This window comes from Xenopus tropicalis, chromosome 5, assembly GCF_000004195.4.
Source record: "Xenopus tropicalis strain Nigerian chromosome 5, UCB_Xtro_10.0, whole genome shotgun sequence".
Taxonomy (NCBI): Eukaryota; Metazoa; Chordata; class Amphibia; order Anura; family Pipidae; genus Xenopus; species Xenopus tropicalis.
In genome coordinates this window covers 82,243,242-82,260,884 of record NC_030681.2, presented here as the reverse complement: position 1 = coordinate 82,260,884, position 17,643 = coordinate 82,243,242, and the positions used below count along the sequence as shown (strand labels likewise).

Here is a 17,643-nt window from a genome sequence, read left to right as displayed (position 1 = left end):
AACAGACCTGTTTGTTCTTAAGTTACCCTACTCTAGAAATCTGTTTAAAATGAAAGAAAGCCTAGAAACACAAGATACAATTATGAATGGAGCAGTTGTTCCTATTTTTTCTCTCCCCACCTTTTCTCCTTTTTTACAAAACAGGTGAGAGTGGGCTTTGTAGAACCAACAGGTGAAATGGAATAACATAATATCTGACTCTGAATTTCGGAAGATCGCAAATATCACGAAAATGCTTATGAAAAAATCGTATTAGTCACGATAATATCGTATTGGCGATCCGAAAGTCACGAAATTTTCCTACCGAACAATTGTAAACAGCAGTAAAACCTTTCCGATTTTTTCGTGCAAACGTCAGAAAAAGTCGTGCGCCGTACGAAAAAGTTGTGCGAACGCCCGAAAAAATCGGCGAAAATACACTCGGATCGTTCGCATGAACGCTCGAGCGTTCGTGCTTTTGTAAATGTGCCCCCTAGTTTAGAAAAAAGGGTTGTTTTTGCTTGATAACTTAGCACCCCATGGAAATTTTTTTGCGGACGCCTATGGGCGGGACCTCATAGACACATGCATTTTAAGCATCTTGTGTTGTTATTGTCCTGTTTGTCATATTTTATGATATATAGAGTAAGATCAATTCTTACTACGGGGAACCAATGACAAATTATTCACATTGGCTCTTCCCGAGGCATAACACCCGGCGTGAATGGTGTGTGAATGACCAGTAACACGGTTGAAGCCTTGACGTGGCGTTACTGCTCACATGTAGAAATGTGCTAATTCAACCAGACTGTGAGTGAAGTATTGTTTCATTGACACAATTTGTTTTACTTGTTCACATTGTTGAGGATTGGACTTATTTGTCTTTGCGATTTTGTGAGTGAATAAGCTGCCTGACAGTTTGCATGCATGGCTCTAAATTATTGGCTGTATCTGTAAGCTTTATGAGAAAGGTCTATGTAAATATAGCCATAAGCACTCACATAAACGCTGCACTCATGAGTCATCATTTAAAAGAACCACAGGATTTCTTGTCTCCTTCCTTGTCTCCTGAATTCCTGTGCCAGAGTCTGCACAGTGCTCTCCTCTCCCCCCTTTCCCTTAGGAATATATGATCTGTACAGGGGTCTTGGTCTTGGTGCAGGAGCGTGGTATTATGGGAATTTTGTTTACAGAGCTCACTGTTTTTGGTGTCACCATTTTAGAGAGAACTGAAGGTATGCCTGTAGCTTGAGATTAACACTTTATTTGCCTTTCCTTCTCCATTAAGCTAGTGGTTTTGGATGCATACTTAGCCTGACAGACATTGGGAGTGATTTTCATGTCTCTACCCACAATTCCTTATCTAAGGGTTAAAACCTCTTATTTTTGGCTTGAAGGCAGTGCTATGTGTACAGTAAATTTCCAGGCCCAATCTGTGGAGGGGCGGCTATAAGAAGCCATAGACAGTCACTACTTATTGGGCTGGTGAGGGGCTGTTGTGGGCCACAAACTATTTTGAATCTCAGTTCAGGAGTGTAAATACCTTCTGTTTTCACAGTGCTTTACTCTGCAACTTAGGCGGAGGGTGATTTTTTTGTTTGGGGTGGCTAAAGATGGGCCATACATAGGCTGACTTAAACCTAATGTGAGACTTAGTGGATTCGCTGCTGGGGTAAAAAATTAACCTCCAAACTTCCTCTTGCAGTTCCCACTGATTTCCAGGGATTCTGTGCAAAAGTGCGGGTGGGAGTGCTTTTTTTTTACCCTAAAATGCTTAGGATGTAAAAGTATTCATACAGGCACTTCTGTGAGGGGATCTGCAAACATTTGTGTTTGTGATCAGTTAGCTTAAAGGGGTCATTCACCTTTAAATTAACTTTTAATACAATGGTGACATTGATATTCTGAGACAATTTGCAATTAGTCCTCTTTTATTTTTAATGGTTTTTCAGTTATTTAGCTTTTTGTTCAGCAGCTCTCCATTTGGTATTTCAGCAGCTATCTGGTTGCTAGGGTCTTATTTACCCTAGCAACCAGGTAGTGGTTTAAACAAGAGATGAGAATATGAATAGTTAAGGGGCCTGCATGGAAAAATAAGTAATAAAAAATTACAATAATAAAATTTTAGCCTTGCAGAGCAATCATTTTTGGCTGCTGGGGTCGGTGACCCCCATTTGAAAGCTGGAAAGAGAGAAGAGAAAGGCAAATGATTCAAGAACTATATAAAAAATGTAATTAGGAAGACCAATTGCAAAGTTGCTAGGAATAGGCCATTCTATAACGTACTAAAAGTTAACTTAAAAGTGAACCACCCCTTTAGATGTGTTTAAGTTATCTTTATAGAGAGAGAGGCAGTGGGTACTGACATCCCAGACACAGTGAAATGCACAGTGAAATGCAGTGTGTATTTACAAAACAGCACATTATATGCAGTGAGATGCAGTGGGTGCAGATGGCAGATATTCCAGCCCTGGCACTATAACACTGGCACTGATACACAACATTGGCCCCACTGTAACTAACTAGAAATGAACAAAACAATGACAAGTTAAAAAAAAAATAGTAAGTGCAAAAAACAACAACAAATACAAAAGCACAATTAGCTTTTTCAGGGGGAAAGAGTTAACTTACCATGCATCTGTTAGGATAGGTGATAGGCATATTATAAATGTCAGGTCAGGCAAAAAACAATTTAATTTGAGCTAGTGATTCAGCCTTTAGAACTGTATAGTACCTGTGTGTAGCGCCTCTGTATAGTGTCTTTGTATAGTACCTGTGTATAGTGCCTGGATAACGGGTTTCCGGATAAGGGATCCCAGACCTGTACAACCTTAACTTCACTACTATCCACATTCTCTGGTTTAATACTCACTATAAGGAGGATTGAAGTGCAGGTCCGTTAACAGACCTGTTTGTTCTTAAGTTACCCTACTCTAGAAATCTGTTTAAAATGAAAGAAAGCCTAGAAACACAAGATACAATTATGAATGGAGCAGTTGTTCCTATTTTTTCTCTCCCCACCTTTTCTCCTTTTTTACAAAACAGGTGAGAGTGGGCTTTGTAGAACCAACAGGTGAAATGGAATAACATAATATCTGACTCTGAATTTCGGAAGATCGCAAATATCACGAAAATGCTTATGAAAAAATCGTATTAGTCACGATAATATCGTATTGGCGATCCGAAAGTCACGAAATTTTCCTACCGAACAATTGTAAACAGCAGTAAAACCTTTCCGATTTTTTCGTGCAAACGTCAGAAAAAGTCGTGCGCCGTACGAAAAAGTTGTGCGAACGCCCGAAAAAATCGGCGAAAATACACTCGGATCGTTCGCATGAACGCTCGAGCGTTCGTGCTTTTGTAAATGTGCCCCCTAGTTTAGAAAAAAGGGTTGTTTTTGCTTGATAACTTAGCACCCCATGGAAATTTTTTTGCGGACGCCTATGGGCGGGACCTCATAGACACATGCATTTTAAGCATCTTGTGTTGTTATTGTCCTGTTTGTCATATTTTATGATATATAGAGTAAGATCAATTCTTACTACGGGGAACCAATGACAAATTATTCACATTGGCTCTTCCCGAGGCATAACACCCGGCGTGAATGGTGTGTGAATGACCAGTAACACGGTTGAAGCCTTGACGTGGCGTTACTGCTCACATGTAGAAATGTGCTAATTCAACCAGACTGTGAGTGAAGTATTGTTTTATTGACACAATTTGTTTTACTTGTTCACATTGTTGAGGATTGGACTTATTTGTCTTTGCGATTTTGTGAGTGAATAAGCTGCCTGACAGTTTGCATGCATGGCTCTAAATTATTGGCTGTATCTGTAAGCTTTATGAGAAAGGTCTATGTAAATATAGCCATAAGCACTCACATAAACGCTGCACTCATGAGTCATCATTTAAAAGAAACACAGGATTTCTTGTCTCCTTCCTTGTCTCCTGAATTCCTGTGCCAGAGTCTGCACAGTGCTCTCCTCTCCACCCTTTCCCTTAGGAATATATGATCTGTACAGGGGTCTTGGTCTTGGTGCAGGAGCGTGGCATTATGGGAATTTTGTTTACAGAGCTCACTGTTTTTGGTGTCACCATTTTAGAGAGAACTGAAGGTATGCCTGTAGCTTGAGATTAACACTTTATTTGCCTTTCCTTCTCCATTAAGCTAGTGGTTTTGGATGCATACTTAGCCTGACAGACATTGGGAGTGATTTTCATGTCTCATACCCACAATTCCTTATCTAAGGGTTAAAACCTCTTATTTTTGGCTTGAAGGCAGTGCTATGTGTACAGTAAATTTCCAGGCCCAATCTGTGGAGGGGCGGCTATAAGAAGCCATAGACAGTCACTACTTATTGGGCTGGTGAGGGGCTTTTGTGGGCCACAAACTATTTTGAATCTCAGTTCAGGAGTGTAAATACCTTCTGTTTTCACAATAAAGATGGGCCATACATAGGCTGACCTAAAGCTAATGTGAGACCTAGTGGATTAGCTGCTGGTGTAAAAAATTAACCTCCAAACTTCCTCTTGCAGTTCCCACTGATTTCCAGGGATTCTGTGCAAAAGTGCGGGTGGGAGTGCTTTTTTTTACCCTAAAATGCTTAGGATGTAAAAGTATTCATACAGGCACTTCTGTGAGGGGATCTGCAAACATTTGTGTTTGTGATCAGTTAGCTTAAAGGGGTCATTCACCTTTAAATTAACTTTTAATATAATGGTGACATTGATATTCTGAGACAATTTGCAATTAGTCCTCTTTTATTTTTAATGGTTTTTCAGTTATTTAGCTTTTTGTTCAGCAGCTCTCCATTTGGTATTTCAGCAGCTATCTGGTTGCTAGGGTCTTATTTACCCTAGCAACCAGGTAGTGGTTTAAACAAGAGATGAGAATATGAATAGTTAAGGGGTCTGCATGGAAAAATAAGTAATAAAAAATTACAATAATAAAATTTTAGCCTTGCAGAGCAATCATTTTTGGCTGCTGGGGTCGGTGACCCCCATTTGAAAGCTGGAAAGAGAGAAGAGAAAGGCAAATGATTCAAGAACTATATAAAAAATGTAATTAGGAAGACCAATTGCAAAGTTGCTAGGAATAGGCCATTCTATAACGTACTAAAAGTTAACTTAAAAGTGAACCACCCCTTTAGATGTGTTTAAGTTATATTTATAGAGAGAGAGGCAGTGGGTACTGACATCCCAGACACAGTGAAATGCACAGTGAAATGCAGTGTGTATTTACAAAACAGCACATTATATGCAGTGAGATGCAGTGGGTGCAGATGGCAGATATTCCAGCCCTGGCACTATAACACTGGCACTGATAGACAACATTGGCCCCACTGTAACTAACTAGAAATGAACAAAACAATGACAAGTTAAAAAAAAAAAATAGTAAGTGCAAAAAACAACAACAAATACAAAAGCACAATTAGCTTTTTCAGGGGGAAAGAGTTAACTTACCATGCATCTGTTAGGATAGGTGATAGGCATATTATAAATGTCAGGTCAGGCAAAAAACAATTTAATTTGAGCTAGTGATTCAGCCTTTAGAACTGTATAGTACCTGTGTGTAGCGCCTCTGTATAGTGTCTTTGTATAGTACCTGTGTATAGTGCCTGTGTATAGTACCTGTGGGAGTAAGATTTAATCCGCAGTAAAAGTTGAGAGTTGGTTCTTAGGTTAAGTTACAGTCTGCAGATTCTTATTTTCAATCTTCATTTCTGCACTGCCTTCAGTTTGTAATATCTCCCGAGCCCTGTCTGCATCTGTGCTTTGATTGGTCAGTTTTTCTGTCTGTCAAGAAAGCTGTGCTCTGATTGGAGAATCCTCAAGAAGCAAGATCCAATCAGAGCACAGCAGACACAGGAACAGAAGGTTTTTAGGACAGTGCAGAGACGGTGTGAGGTTTTTTTTTGTTTTGTTTTTTTTAATGTGCCAAGCAGGTTTGGGGAGGCTTAGCCTCTGTGTAGCCCCCACCTATCTGCTGTAACCGCTTACATTTGTGTAAGATTCTGCCTGCCCTAACCTGTCTGTGTGTGCCATACTATGCCTGCCTTATGCTGCCTGTGTGTGCGATACTCTGCCTGCCCTATGCTGCTTGTGGGAGGTGAACCTGGCAGGGGTTTGTTCTGGAAGTTTGTTAGCATTTGGAAATAGTCATTATATGGTCCCTAAGGTGTGTAATTATACACTGGGTATGGTCTTAAAAGCTCTTGTGAAAACGTGGGTGTGGTTTGAAGTGGGTGTAGTTTAAAAAGGGGAGTGATCAAAACTGGCTTCCATTATCGGCCCTCAACCATGTAGGCCATAAAAATAATCTAGAGCAAACTCCCCCACTCAGATAGTGGCAAAAAGATCAAAACAGGTTCTGGGTGGGACACAGGGTTTGTGGTGTATTGAAGACCCAGGGTCTTTTGTCTGTTGTGTTAAGACAGCCAGACCAGGGTCTATTGTCCGTTGTTTCATTGATTTCACTGCAAATCTTCTCAGAATTGAGGTTGAACATTTTTGCAGGGAAAGTAAAATTGCTCTGACAGAGACAGCAAGTAGAAATATAAGTGTTCTGTCCATGTCTGATTATTATATGATTGTTTATGGGAATTTGTGTCTTATTCGTAACCAATATCGCCCCAGAGAGAATGTACTATTATGCCTTTGTTCGAAATCTTAGAATATATTACACTTGAGCTTGTCTTCCACCACCACAGGTATCACTGCTAAGGACTTCTGAACTGACTGCTTTTCATGCACATGCCTGAGATTAGGAAATGGGGCAAGGTGGGCACACGCCCCCCCCCCCCCGAAAGTTTGCATACCTCACACCTCACAGCCTGCTTTCCCAGGTCGCTGTTTAAAGGTCCCATGTTGCCCACTGTGAAACGCACAGCTATGTTGAATTTTTTATAGGAACCAGGCAGAGAGAGACAAGCAGAATGGGAGCAGCAGGAAAGAAGAACTTTGATGTTGGTTTTCTGCTTGTGCAAGTGTAGATTAAAGAATGCTTTCATTCTATCCATTTCTGCATTCATTTTACTGGCATGTTAATAAAATTGCTCATTGGCCATTTTTCAGTGACCTTACTGGCTTGTCTTGAGTGTTCACTGGTATATTTGTGATTAATATGTTGATTATCAGTTTCCTGTAGTAATTATACTGGCATATCTTGGGTTAATATGCTTTCAAAAAATGTTATTGCAGCAAATTAAACTGGTAGTATCTGAGATAAACAACAGTATGGCTAAAGGGCTGATTAATTAGACTGTAAGAAAGTTCAATCACTAGTGTAAACTGGAAAGGGGGATGCTTTAAAGCTCCCACTGCCAAAAATAAAAGAAGGGGATCCTTGGCAGGTCCCTCTTTGTGTCAAAAAGCATTGGAACCAGACAATGAATTAGATATAAATTAAACTAATTTATGCAGAAATCTAAGCAGAGTTTAGCAAATATTCATCTGAAACTGGATTTACATGATCGTTTTTTTTTAATTTATGAATCCATCATCCAACCTTTGCCTCCACCTGGAAATCTGTGGTTTGCTTTGTAGGACCTGGTGTTTAGGAGGCTTCAGACACTAATTAATCATAAAGGAGACGATTCTAAGGGCAAGCACTGGACTTCTGCTCGCAACCCTGTTCCTGACTCACAGATTCTATTTGTTTGCACAGCACTGCCCCAAGGAACAACATAAAAGCAGTTCACAAAGAGACACAAATTCTACTCAGCATGAAAATCCCAGCCATCTGACGTAGAGGGATTTATAGGTTTAGTGGAAATTGCTTTCCCAGCATCCAGATTAAATACTGACTGGCATTTTGTCTCTGAACTGGTAAACATCCTTCTAATAATGAGATTACCCAACAATGTATGAAGGCCCAGATAGATCTCAGTTTTAGGGCTTCTCCCATGGACTAATTTTGGGCCGTAGGCTGCTAGGTATCATGCTGACTAACAGTAACGTTCAGACCTGCATCTTTCTACTTCTTTAGGGATGGACGATGTCAACTGAGAGCAGAACCCAGCAGCGTGTGAAAGGCGTACCTGAGCTGTACAAACAGGGCAGGTGAGTCTTGCAAAGGGGCATATATTATGTACACCACAAAATGCAATGTAGCTGCAAGCAGATGTAGGGATTTAAATGCAGAAGCTTACTATAGTGAAGCAAGTCTGTTCTGCAGCACTAGTGGCACAGTGTTTTGGGTGGGAATGAAGCCTTAGTAGGAGAGAGTTGGGCTGCATCTTAAGGGAGTGTGTCCACCATCATTTATTTCACCCTAGATTTGTGAAGGAATAAATAATGTGCAGCTATGGTAGAAATCATTATATTATTTAGGGGGTTTGACATACTGATTTTTTTTTTTTGCTTTGCTAGATTCTAATTGCAAATATACCTTATTTATTCTTCTAGTACTGTACTCTTAATATTTCCTGTGTTCTTAACATTATTATCTGAGTATTGAAAAATTCCGAGTGAACTATATTACTAATTACTTTAGTGATATATCAATATTTATATATGGATATTTACATTTAGCATATATTATATTCTAGATAGATATATTCCAGATGTTAAAACCCTTCTGCAGTGCAGTGTGAGATCCTGTTTCAGTTGTTTTGGTCTATTTTGTTCCTTTTCTGCACTGGATACTAGCACCATACTTGATCCATTTAGGGTCAGACTTATTTTTGGTGTCAAAAACAGTGACAAAATTCAGCTCCGAGGCTTCTTTGCATGGAAACACATTTCTTCTTCGAGCAACTTCCCACAGAACTTACTTACTCAAGGTCTGAGACAGCGTAAAATAGCATCAAATCTGGCATTCTGACAACATACCTTGATAAATTTGCCATTTATTTTACACAGCTTTTTACACCATTTTTTTGTAGAATTTCATTCTACACAGCATAATTAATAGGCCTCCTAGTGGGGCTGTAACAGGTGTCACATAGCAATTCTTGGGTAGGAGATTATTGATACAGGGATAGGACCTGTTATCCAGAATGTCCAGGATTTGGGTTTTTTTTTGAATAAAGGGTATTTCCATAATTTGGATCTCCATACCTTACTAAGATTGTTAATTATTATATTAATTATATCTTAGTTGGGATCAAGTACAGGGTACAGTTTCATTATTACAGAGAAAAAGGAAATGTGTAATAAAATTTAGGATTATAATATGTTGATTGTACTGTTTTCTTTCATGTGAAAATCAATAAAAACTCTCAAATTAAAAAAAAAAAAATTAGGATTATTTGTAAAGTGTGTGGGAGGTGGCCTTCTTGTATTTTTGAACTTTCTAGATAACAGGTTTTTGGATAATGCATCCCATACTCATATACCTATATATATATATGCTAGCATGTTAAACAGCGTCTGTACTCTGTACTGTGTTCAGGCACAGATCAGTGGGAATAGGGTAAAATGGCCATACATGTATCAATAGTACAGTATGAAATGAAAAAAACATATAATTATTGGTACATACAGTATATGATGGCCTGTCAGTCCCAACTAATATCCATTTACTATGGATATAGGAATGAGGCAAGTGTGAAAATGCCATACCAATGCACCATATTTGCAAGGATAAAAGATTTTTATCCTTGAGAAAGGTCCTAATGATGACCGAAACGTTGGTTTTAACAATATATCTACAATAAAAATTTTTTTGATAAAACATTGAAGGGTGCGCTGGCCACAGCTGATTATTTTCTATACATACATAATTTTGCCTAGCACCCCGTGGAATATTGAGCCTTGGAGTGCGGACACCATTTGGATTGATATATATATATATATACAGTATATATATATATATATTGTTTTAAACAGAAAGCAGAAGAATTGTAGTTACTGCAAGTTTGGTTCTTGTGAAGTAGATGACCATTATGCATTGCCTTCTTCCCGTGTTCTGACTGGTTTGTCCATTATACATCCTGAGTTCAGTACCAACAACCAGGAGAACTTATCTGTTTGTATTTGCTGTGTCTGTTGAAGGAGGACTAAAGCCTAACTAAAAAAGTATGGCAGAAATGTAGTACAGGTATGGGATCCCTTATCTGGAAACCCATTATCCAGAAAGTTCTAATTACGGAATAACCGTCTCCCATAGACTTGATTTTAATCAAATAATTCAGAAATTTAAAACTGATTTCTTTTTTCTCTGTAGTAATAAAAGAGTACCTTGTTATTGATCCCAACTAAGATATAAATAATCCTTATTGGATGCAAAACAATGCTATTGGGTTTAATTAATGTTTTATTGATTCTTTAGTAGACTTAGAGGAGAATGCAAGTCAAAATTTAAATAGCATACTGCCCAATAGTCCTCCTATTGTTTAGTAAAAACGCCACACTTTTGGCTCACCTAATCAAATATTTACTCAGTCACACTTACTTCACATTTTCTAGAACAGGCAGCCATCTCTAAAAAGGTATTCTCCCTTCCTTTCCCTCCTTGCTTCATACTGCACGTGTGTTTCATTCCCCCCCCCCCCCGGCAGATCCGCTTCTGATTGGCTGGTGGGCATGTGTAGCTCAGAACAGGAGACAGGATCAAGTTACACACATGCTCATAGAATAGGAAGGCTGCCTACAGGAAGGGAAGAGAGATTTCAGTGATGTCACTGTAATCTTCACACTGCTGTAGGCTGCCAGCACCAAATCTCCGAGACACAAGCAGGGATCTGGGAATTTAGATATGCAGTAAGTACTTAAAAAGAATGCCTTTAGACTTACTTTTAATATATATTAACCTTTCATTGTCCTTTAAGGTATGGAGATCCAAATTACGGAACGACCCTTTATCTGGAATGCCTTTGGTCCCAAGCATTCTGGATAACGGGTACTATACCTGTACAATATGTTTTGGGCTTCTGTAACAACCCCAGGCAACCACAGCTCTTTAGCAGTGAAAACCTGTTTCTCACAAATGCTCCCAGTAACTCCCTATCTTTTTTCTGCACATGCTCTGTGTAACGCTCAGTGACTGAGCTTGGGGACTGACTCACAATATACTGTAGCTATTAAATAAAAATATCAGAAGTTAATAATCATCACTATAGCATCAGCTTATAGTAAAGGCAAACCTCATTTTCTGCTTGACAATTTGTGATGACCCCTAAGCTTAGCTTCTCATCAGCTGCTCAGAGCACATAGAAGCATCTGTAACACTCACATGGTCAAACAGAAACCAAAATGGGAAGCTCCTGTAACAGCTTTTAAGGACTGGACCATTAGTAATATAGAAATGCTGGTGGTGCTGGTGTAATACGTTTGTTTTATAAAATATCTATAGCATCTATGGCATCTATAGCCATATTCATTTTTAGGTTTTAGTCCTCCGTTAAAGGTTACAAATACAGGAGGTCAACATTGCAGCTATAAATGAAACCTAAAGTCTTCTGGGTCTTTCTTTAAAATCATTTTGGGTCTCCTCCCTATCACCCCTAAAAAGTGACATCCCTACTAGCTTTCAGTGTCATAATCTAAACACTCTTTCTACACAATTTCCTTAACCATTGCATATGTGATAGTTTGCTGCCCCCTTAAAATTGCATGGTTAGTTTTCTTCAGTATTAAAACTGGGTTCACACATAAATTGATGCTGTGTATGAACCAAACCAGAGATCTTGAAATACCACCATACACATACAATTCCTACATCCCTAGACACAGGTAAAAAAAACTCCACTATGGTTTTCATAAAACAACAAACCTGACTACAGATCATGAAATCACAAAATCTGACCCTATGCTACAGGTTTCCAAGCTAGACGTTCTTAAATCTTTCAAACTGGCCACTCCTCGTAAAGCTACAGGTCCAGATGGAGTCTATACAAAAGTTCTTCAAATCTGCTCATCTCCTGTGGAGAATTGCAAAGTCTTCAAGTTTGCAGATGACATGACAGTGCTCAGCCTCAACCAGAATGACGATGAAACACAATACAGACAGCTAGTGTGCAACCTGATCAAGTACACCAGAAAACATGACCTGGTTCTCAACATAACAAAAACAAAAGAGTTGATCATAGATTTCAGGAAACAAACCCTTAAAAACTTGAGGTATCAAAGCTGAGCAAGTTGAGAGCTTCAAATTCTCAGTTCTATATATCGCCAATCCCCTTAAATGGACTGACGATACTAAGGCCATAATCCAAAAATAGCAGTCAATGATCCCAAATTGACTATAAGATAAGTGATTTTTAGGTTGACAAGATATACCTAACTTTTTCTATGAAATAAGCACATTGTTAAATTAAATAGAAGCAATTATCTCTTTAAATTCCAAGTTCTCTTATACACAGTCTTATGTTTAGATCCAATAAACAAAGTCAATTTGGGATCTAGTTAATTCATCCCCAAGTTTTATATATGTTATTAGTATCACCACTTGTGAATCCCAACACCAAAGGGGATTGAGAACTATTTGACACTAATAGGAACAATCTCTTCCTTCTTTTTAGATCCCTTATAAAGGAGAACTAAACCCTAAAAGTGAATATGGCTATACTTTTCTATGCCCTCTGCCAAAAGCTACTTTTTAAATTAAGTCTGAGAAACATTGTATCGTTTTTAGCGTTCAGTGCAGGTTTAGTGCAAGAGATCAAAGGGAAATGAGGGACTTTTCAGAAGGAATCGGGGACTGCCCCACAAAAATCGGGACAGTTGGGAGGTTTGGTGTCAGTGACATCACAAATTATCAAGAAGAAAACTAAGTTTTGCCTACAGTATAGTAGTTTCTGAGCTGCTTTGTATGGAGAATCTGAATTATATTCTAATCAGCCTTGTATTGTGACATTTATATTCTGTATATACAGTATATTTTGAGTCAGTCCCTAAGCTCGGCATAGTGCACGTGCAGCAGAAAAGAAGATGGGGAGCTACTGGGGCATCTTTGGAGGCACAGATCTTTCCTGCTTAATGGTTGTTATTGTCCTGAGCTGTTATTGAGTTTCTATACCTTAAGTCTTCTAAGAAATAATTTAAATATGAATTAAACCTGATTGCCTCCAGCAAGAATTAATTATATCTTATTTGTGATCAAGTACAAGGTACTTTTTTTATTATTACAGAGAAAGGGGAATGATTTTTAAAAATGTACATGATTTAATTAAAATGAGGTCTATGGAAGATGTCCTTCCCTTAATTTGGGGCTTTCTGGATAGCAGGTTTCCAGATACAGACCCCATACCTGTACAATATTTCTGCTTCTTTGGTTAAGCTTTTTTCTCATTTAATTGTACTGCCTGGCTGTCAAAGCTATCCTTCATAGTACAGTTTCTCCTATCTCTAAGGAACTGACCTATGGGAGTATGAATTTTTATGACTTTAAAAAAATAGACAATTAATTTAATTTAAAGAGCAATTATTTATCAATTTAAGTATGAAATCTATTAGAATACAATCCGACCTTTTTATATCCTTATGAATAAATGTGTACATGATATAAAAATAATATTTTCTTATTATGGCTGTGCTAGAATGATATGAATTGTTGTGCCATAATAGCTGGAACATGAGTTTGTTTTAGTTCAGTGCTATAATTATTTCTTCATTTGGAAATTTCAGGCCTCCATGCTCTAACTGGCCATGTGCATTTGGTGACCTGGAAATCACATCCTAAATCCTGCCAAACCAGTAGCAAGAAATATTTGATATTATTTCTATGTGTCATATTTGTAAATCTGTTGATAGTCTAGTTAGTAAAAATAGAGCAGAAGATAAGCAGTTTATATGCTTGTGGCATCACATACCCAGGGTGATCTCCATTTATTCTTGGAATTGTGCCAGCAGGCTTTTATTTTCGACATTTTGTTATCTATTGCTTAGCTTAGCAACCTGTCACAAAGCTTCATGTTCCTCTGTGTGCTTTCCTTTGTCTTGTATGCAGTGCTGATATATATCTATGCAATAGCATTTCTCCCTCAGGGGGGATGCAGGAGTTTTAACTCTTAAGGCCCCCATACACGGGCCGATAGAAGCTGCCGATATCGGTCCCTTGGACCGATTCGGCAGCTAATCGGCCCGTGTATGGGCAGAAACGAGCGGCCTGGCCGACCGATATCTGGCCTGAAATTGGCCAGATATCGATCGGCCAGGTTAGAAAATCCAGTCGGATCGGGGACCGCATCGGCTCGTTGATGCGGTCCCCGAACCGACTGCCCCATGGCCGCAAATGTAATCCGAGGGCCAAACGATCGGATTATTTTTTTTTAAAGCCACTTGCTACCCGATATCGCCCACCCGTAGGTGGGGATATCGGTGAAGATCCGCTCGCTTGACGACATCGCCAAGCGAGCGGATCTTATAGTGTATGGGGACCTTAGAACTTCTTTATTGTAATACTGGAACTGTTTTTTTTTTTTTGCGCCTCTCCACATCAATAAATAAATTGTTCCTTGGCTTGAAAAATGTGTTCTCCACTTGTTGGATAGAAATTAGTGTTATCTCAATTCAATAAGCACTTTTTTCTTTAAGCAATGGTTCCTAAACTGTGGCATTGGCCACCGTAGAGGGACCCAGAGCAATGGTTGGGGCCCTGGCCGAAGGCCAGTTATGGTAAGATTTGGAGAGAATGACTGATTTCAACCCTAGATACTCCTAGAAATCCCAGCATGAAGGTACATTAGGGTGAGACATGGGAAAGCTATACGCTATAATATTCTTGGAATTAGTGTTGATACAGCAATGTTTTCATATACCCATAACCTTATAATGAGCTAAGTGGGAAGAAATGTCAGACCTCAAGGGGAGCTTTTAATCAATCAACCACTGCTTTATGTTGTTGCAGATCCTTTAAATATATCCAGAATAAGGCTTGTCTGCCATGTTTCTGCCCACTGCCCAAGTCTTTCTCAAGTGAGCAACATACAAGCTGGTCTTCCACAGCTTTATTATGTTGGGTTGAAAAACCCAACATACTGTTCTTCAACTTCAGCTTATTCTTCCGCTGCTTCTTCTTCTGCTTCTTATTCTTAGCGCCCCTCATTTTTGTACTCCTCCTACAGTTTTAGGGGTACAACACCCAAACTCCCCACACTTCTTCGCCCTATAGTGGAGCAGGTTGCTTGTGCTTTTCTAAGCGATCCGGCCCCCCGTCTTTTTGTGGCGCCGCTCAGAACACCCCCATTTTCCCATTGATTTTGACAAGGAAGATATTCAAACTGCTGCCACTCTTACAGCTTTGAAGCTACACCCCCCAAACTTGAATAACATAATCATGGGGTCACCCCAAATGAAACAGTGACATTTGTTGGTAGCCCCAAAGTGGGAGGGGCCAGCAACAGCTGATCACATTTCACCCATTGACTTTTATGGGGAAATTGAAACTGCTGCCAATCTTACAGCTTTGAGGCCACACCCCCCAAACTTGAATCACATAGTCATGGTGTCAGCCTGAATGAAAATATGATGGCTGTTGGATGCCCAAAGGGGGCGGAGATGTGAACAGCCAATCAGATTTTACCTATTGACTAGGCGGAAATCCAACCTGCTGCCATTCTCACAGTAATAATGCCGGGGTCCCCAAACTTTGCAGAGTTAGGCACCAGGTAACTGCGGTTCAAGGTTAGAAAAAGTGGGCGGAGCCACCAACAGCCAATCCGACTCAATGACTCAAGGTTAGAAAAAGTGGGCGGGGCCGCTAAAAGCCAATCACTTTTCTTTCATTGTTTTCAGTGGGGAAATTCTAACTGCTGCCATTCTCACATGTTTAATGTCAGGGTTCCCAAACTTTGCACAGTTTGTCACTTGGTGACTATGTTCCAAGTTTAGAAAAGTGGGCGGGCCAACAACAGCCAATCAAATTTCACCTGTAGACTTCATATGTTTAAATTTAAACTGCTGCCATTCTTTAAATATTAATACTAAGGCCCCCCGAACTTTGCAGAGCTAGTCACCAGGTAACTGCAGTTCACCAACAGCCAATCAGATTTTAACTACTGATTTTCAATGGAGAAATTCAGCCTGCTGCCATTCTCACAGTAATAACACCAGGGTCCCCAAACTTTTCACAGTTGGTCACTAGGGGACTGCATGTTTAGGTTTTAAAAGTGGGCGGAGCCACAACAGCCAATCAGACTTTACCTATTGAATTTTTTTGGTTTAAATTTAAAATGCTGCCTTTCTCATACTATTTATGTCAGGGTTCCCGAATTTTGCACAGTCAGTCACTGGCTGACTACATATTCAGGGTTAGAACAAGTGGGCGGAGCCACCAACAGTCAATCCATTTCCACCCATTAAATTTCATTGATTTATAGTTAAACTGCTGCTATTCTTTAACTATTAATCCTAGGCTCCCTAAACTTTGCAGAGTTAGTCACTGGGTAACTGCAGTTCCAGGTTAGAAAAAGGGAGCAGAGCCACCAACCGCCAATCAATGTCACTTGTTGACTTTCAGTGGGGAAATTTAAATTGCTGCCATTCAGACATTAAAACCAGGGTTCCCAAACTTTGCACTGTGGTCCAAGGTTAGAAAAAGTGGAGAAAACAGATCAGATTTCATTCAGTGACTTCATGTTTTTCAACCCAACATAAAGTTCCCTTTCTAGTTTCCAAATGCTATTTCCAAAAAGCCTAAAAAGCTCCACTTTCAATTTCTACTTACTTTTATCAATTGCATTTAATAATTTATTCAGTTATTGCTATACTGCATATATGCAATAAAAATACATTTAATTTCAATTTCTGCAAAAAGAATGAAGTAAAACTAATAGAAGTAGCAGATATCCTTCAAAGCTCTTTATGTTTTCTAGCCCTGTATTTAAGAGAAGTCCCAACATCACAAAGTCTCCACTCACAAAGTCAGAGCAGCTTCTCAGAATAGATGATCACGACTTCACCACGAGACCTGGATTTGGGGGTATGTATGATTATGATATTGAGTCAATGCTTATGAGGCTGTTTTTCACTATTTTTTAATGTCTACATAGCCATAAGGACATTAGCAATATAAATGTCAAAATCAAATTCAATTTGATTGGAGATAAAATGAAATGCATCGCCAATCTTCTGTTGTGTTTTTTGCTCACAGATAGGGTAACTGAAATAAAACCTTTACTTTTTGCTATAGTGGACTACTTGTTTTTTTCATTTTATAAACTGGCCCTATTTAAGCATCTTTTCAGTTTCAATATAAAAGGCTTGCAAACATTGGTGCAAAGTGGTAGCAGCAAGAATGTTTGTGACTGGAGCCAGCGACCAAGGAGTCTGTACCCTTGTACCCCCTCTACTATATGCAGCAATGGTGCTGCATCTCCGACAGTCGCCTATCACAAGTGCACATATAAAACAAATGTAGGAAGTGCTGCACAGAGGTTCATGAAGCCATGTGCAGACATTTTAAATTATTCCTTATAAAGGCAGGTATTGGTAACTCTGCTAATCACTATAATTTAAGGTGAGGGAGCTGTGTGATGCAGCTTTCCAATCAGAAAGGGCTTTGAGACAAACAGTTATTTTTATGCAGGTGGGATTAAGTTCTTCTTTTCACCCCTAGAACATAATTGATTTTTACATTAGATCCTCTTTAACGTGGCATTTCATTTTATTTCTTGTCATTATCCTTTCTTATCTCTTCTAATATAATTTCTATCACTTATGTTGTAGATGCTCCCTTTTTAGTGGTCAACTGGCCTGATGACAAATAGGCCTCACTGTAGA

At 39.1% G+C, this 17,643-nt stretch overlaps 1 protein-coding gene across 1 annotated transcript in view; it reads left to right on the top strand.

The window, feature by feature from the left end:
- The window catches only part of LOC100493262 (gamma-aminobutyric acid receptor subunit rho-1), a 72,766-nt gene that overhangs the window by 38,216 nt on the left and 16,907 nt on the right, over positions 1 to 17,643 (top strand). The window contains exons 3-4 of the mRNA XM_031902714.1: positions 7,967 to 8,040; positions 16,737 to 16,843. Coding sequence (XP_031758574.1) covers positions 7,967 to 8,040; positions 16,737 to 16,843 — 181 coding nt within the window. The remainder of the gene's footprint in view (positions 1 to 7,966; positions 8,041 to 16,736; positions 16,844 to 17,643) is intronic.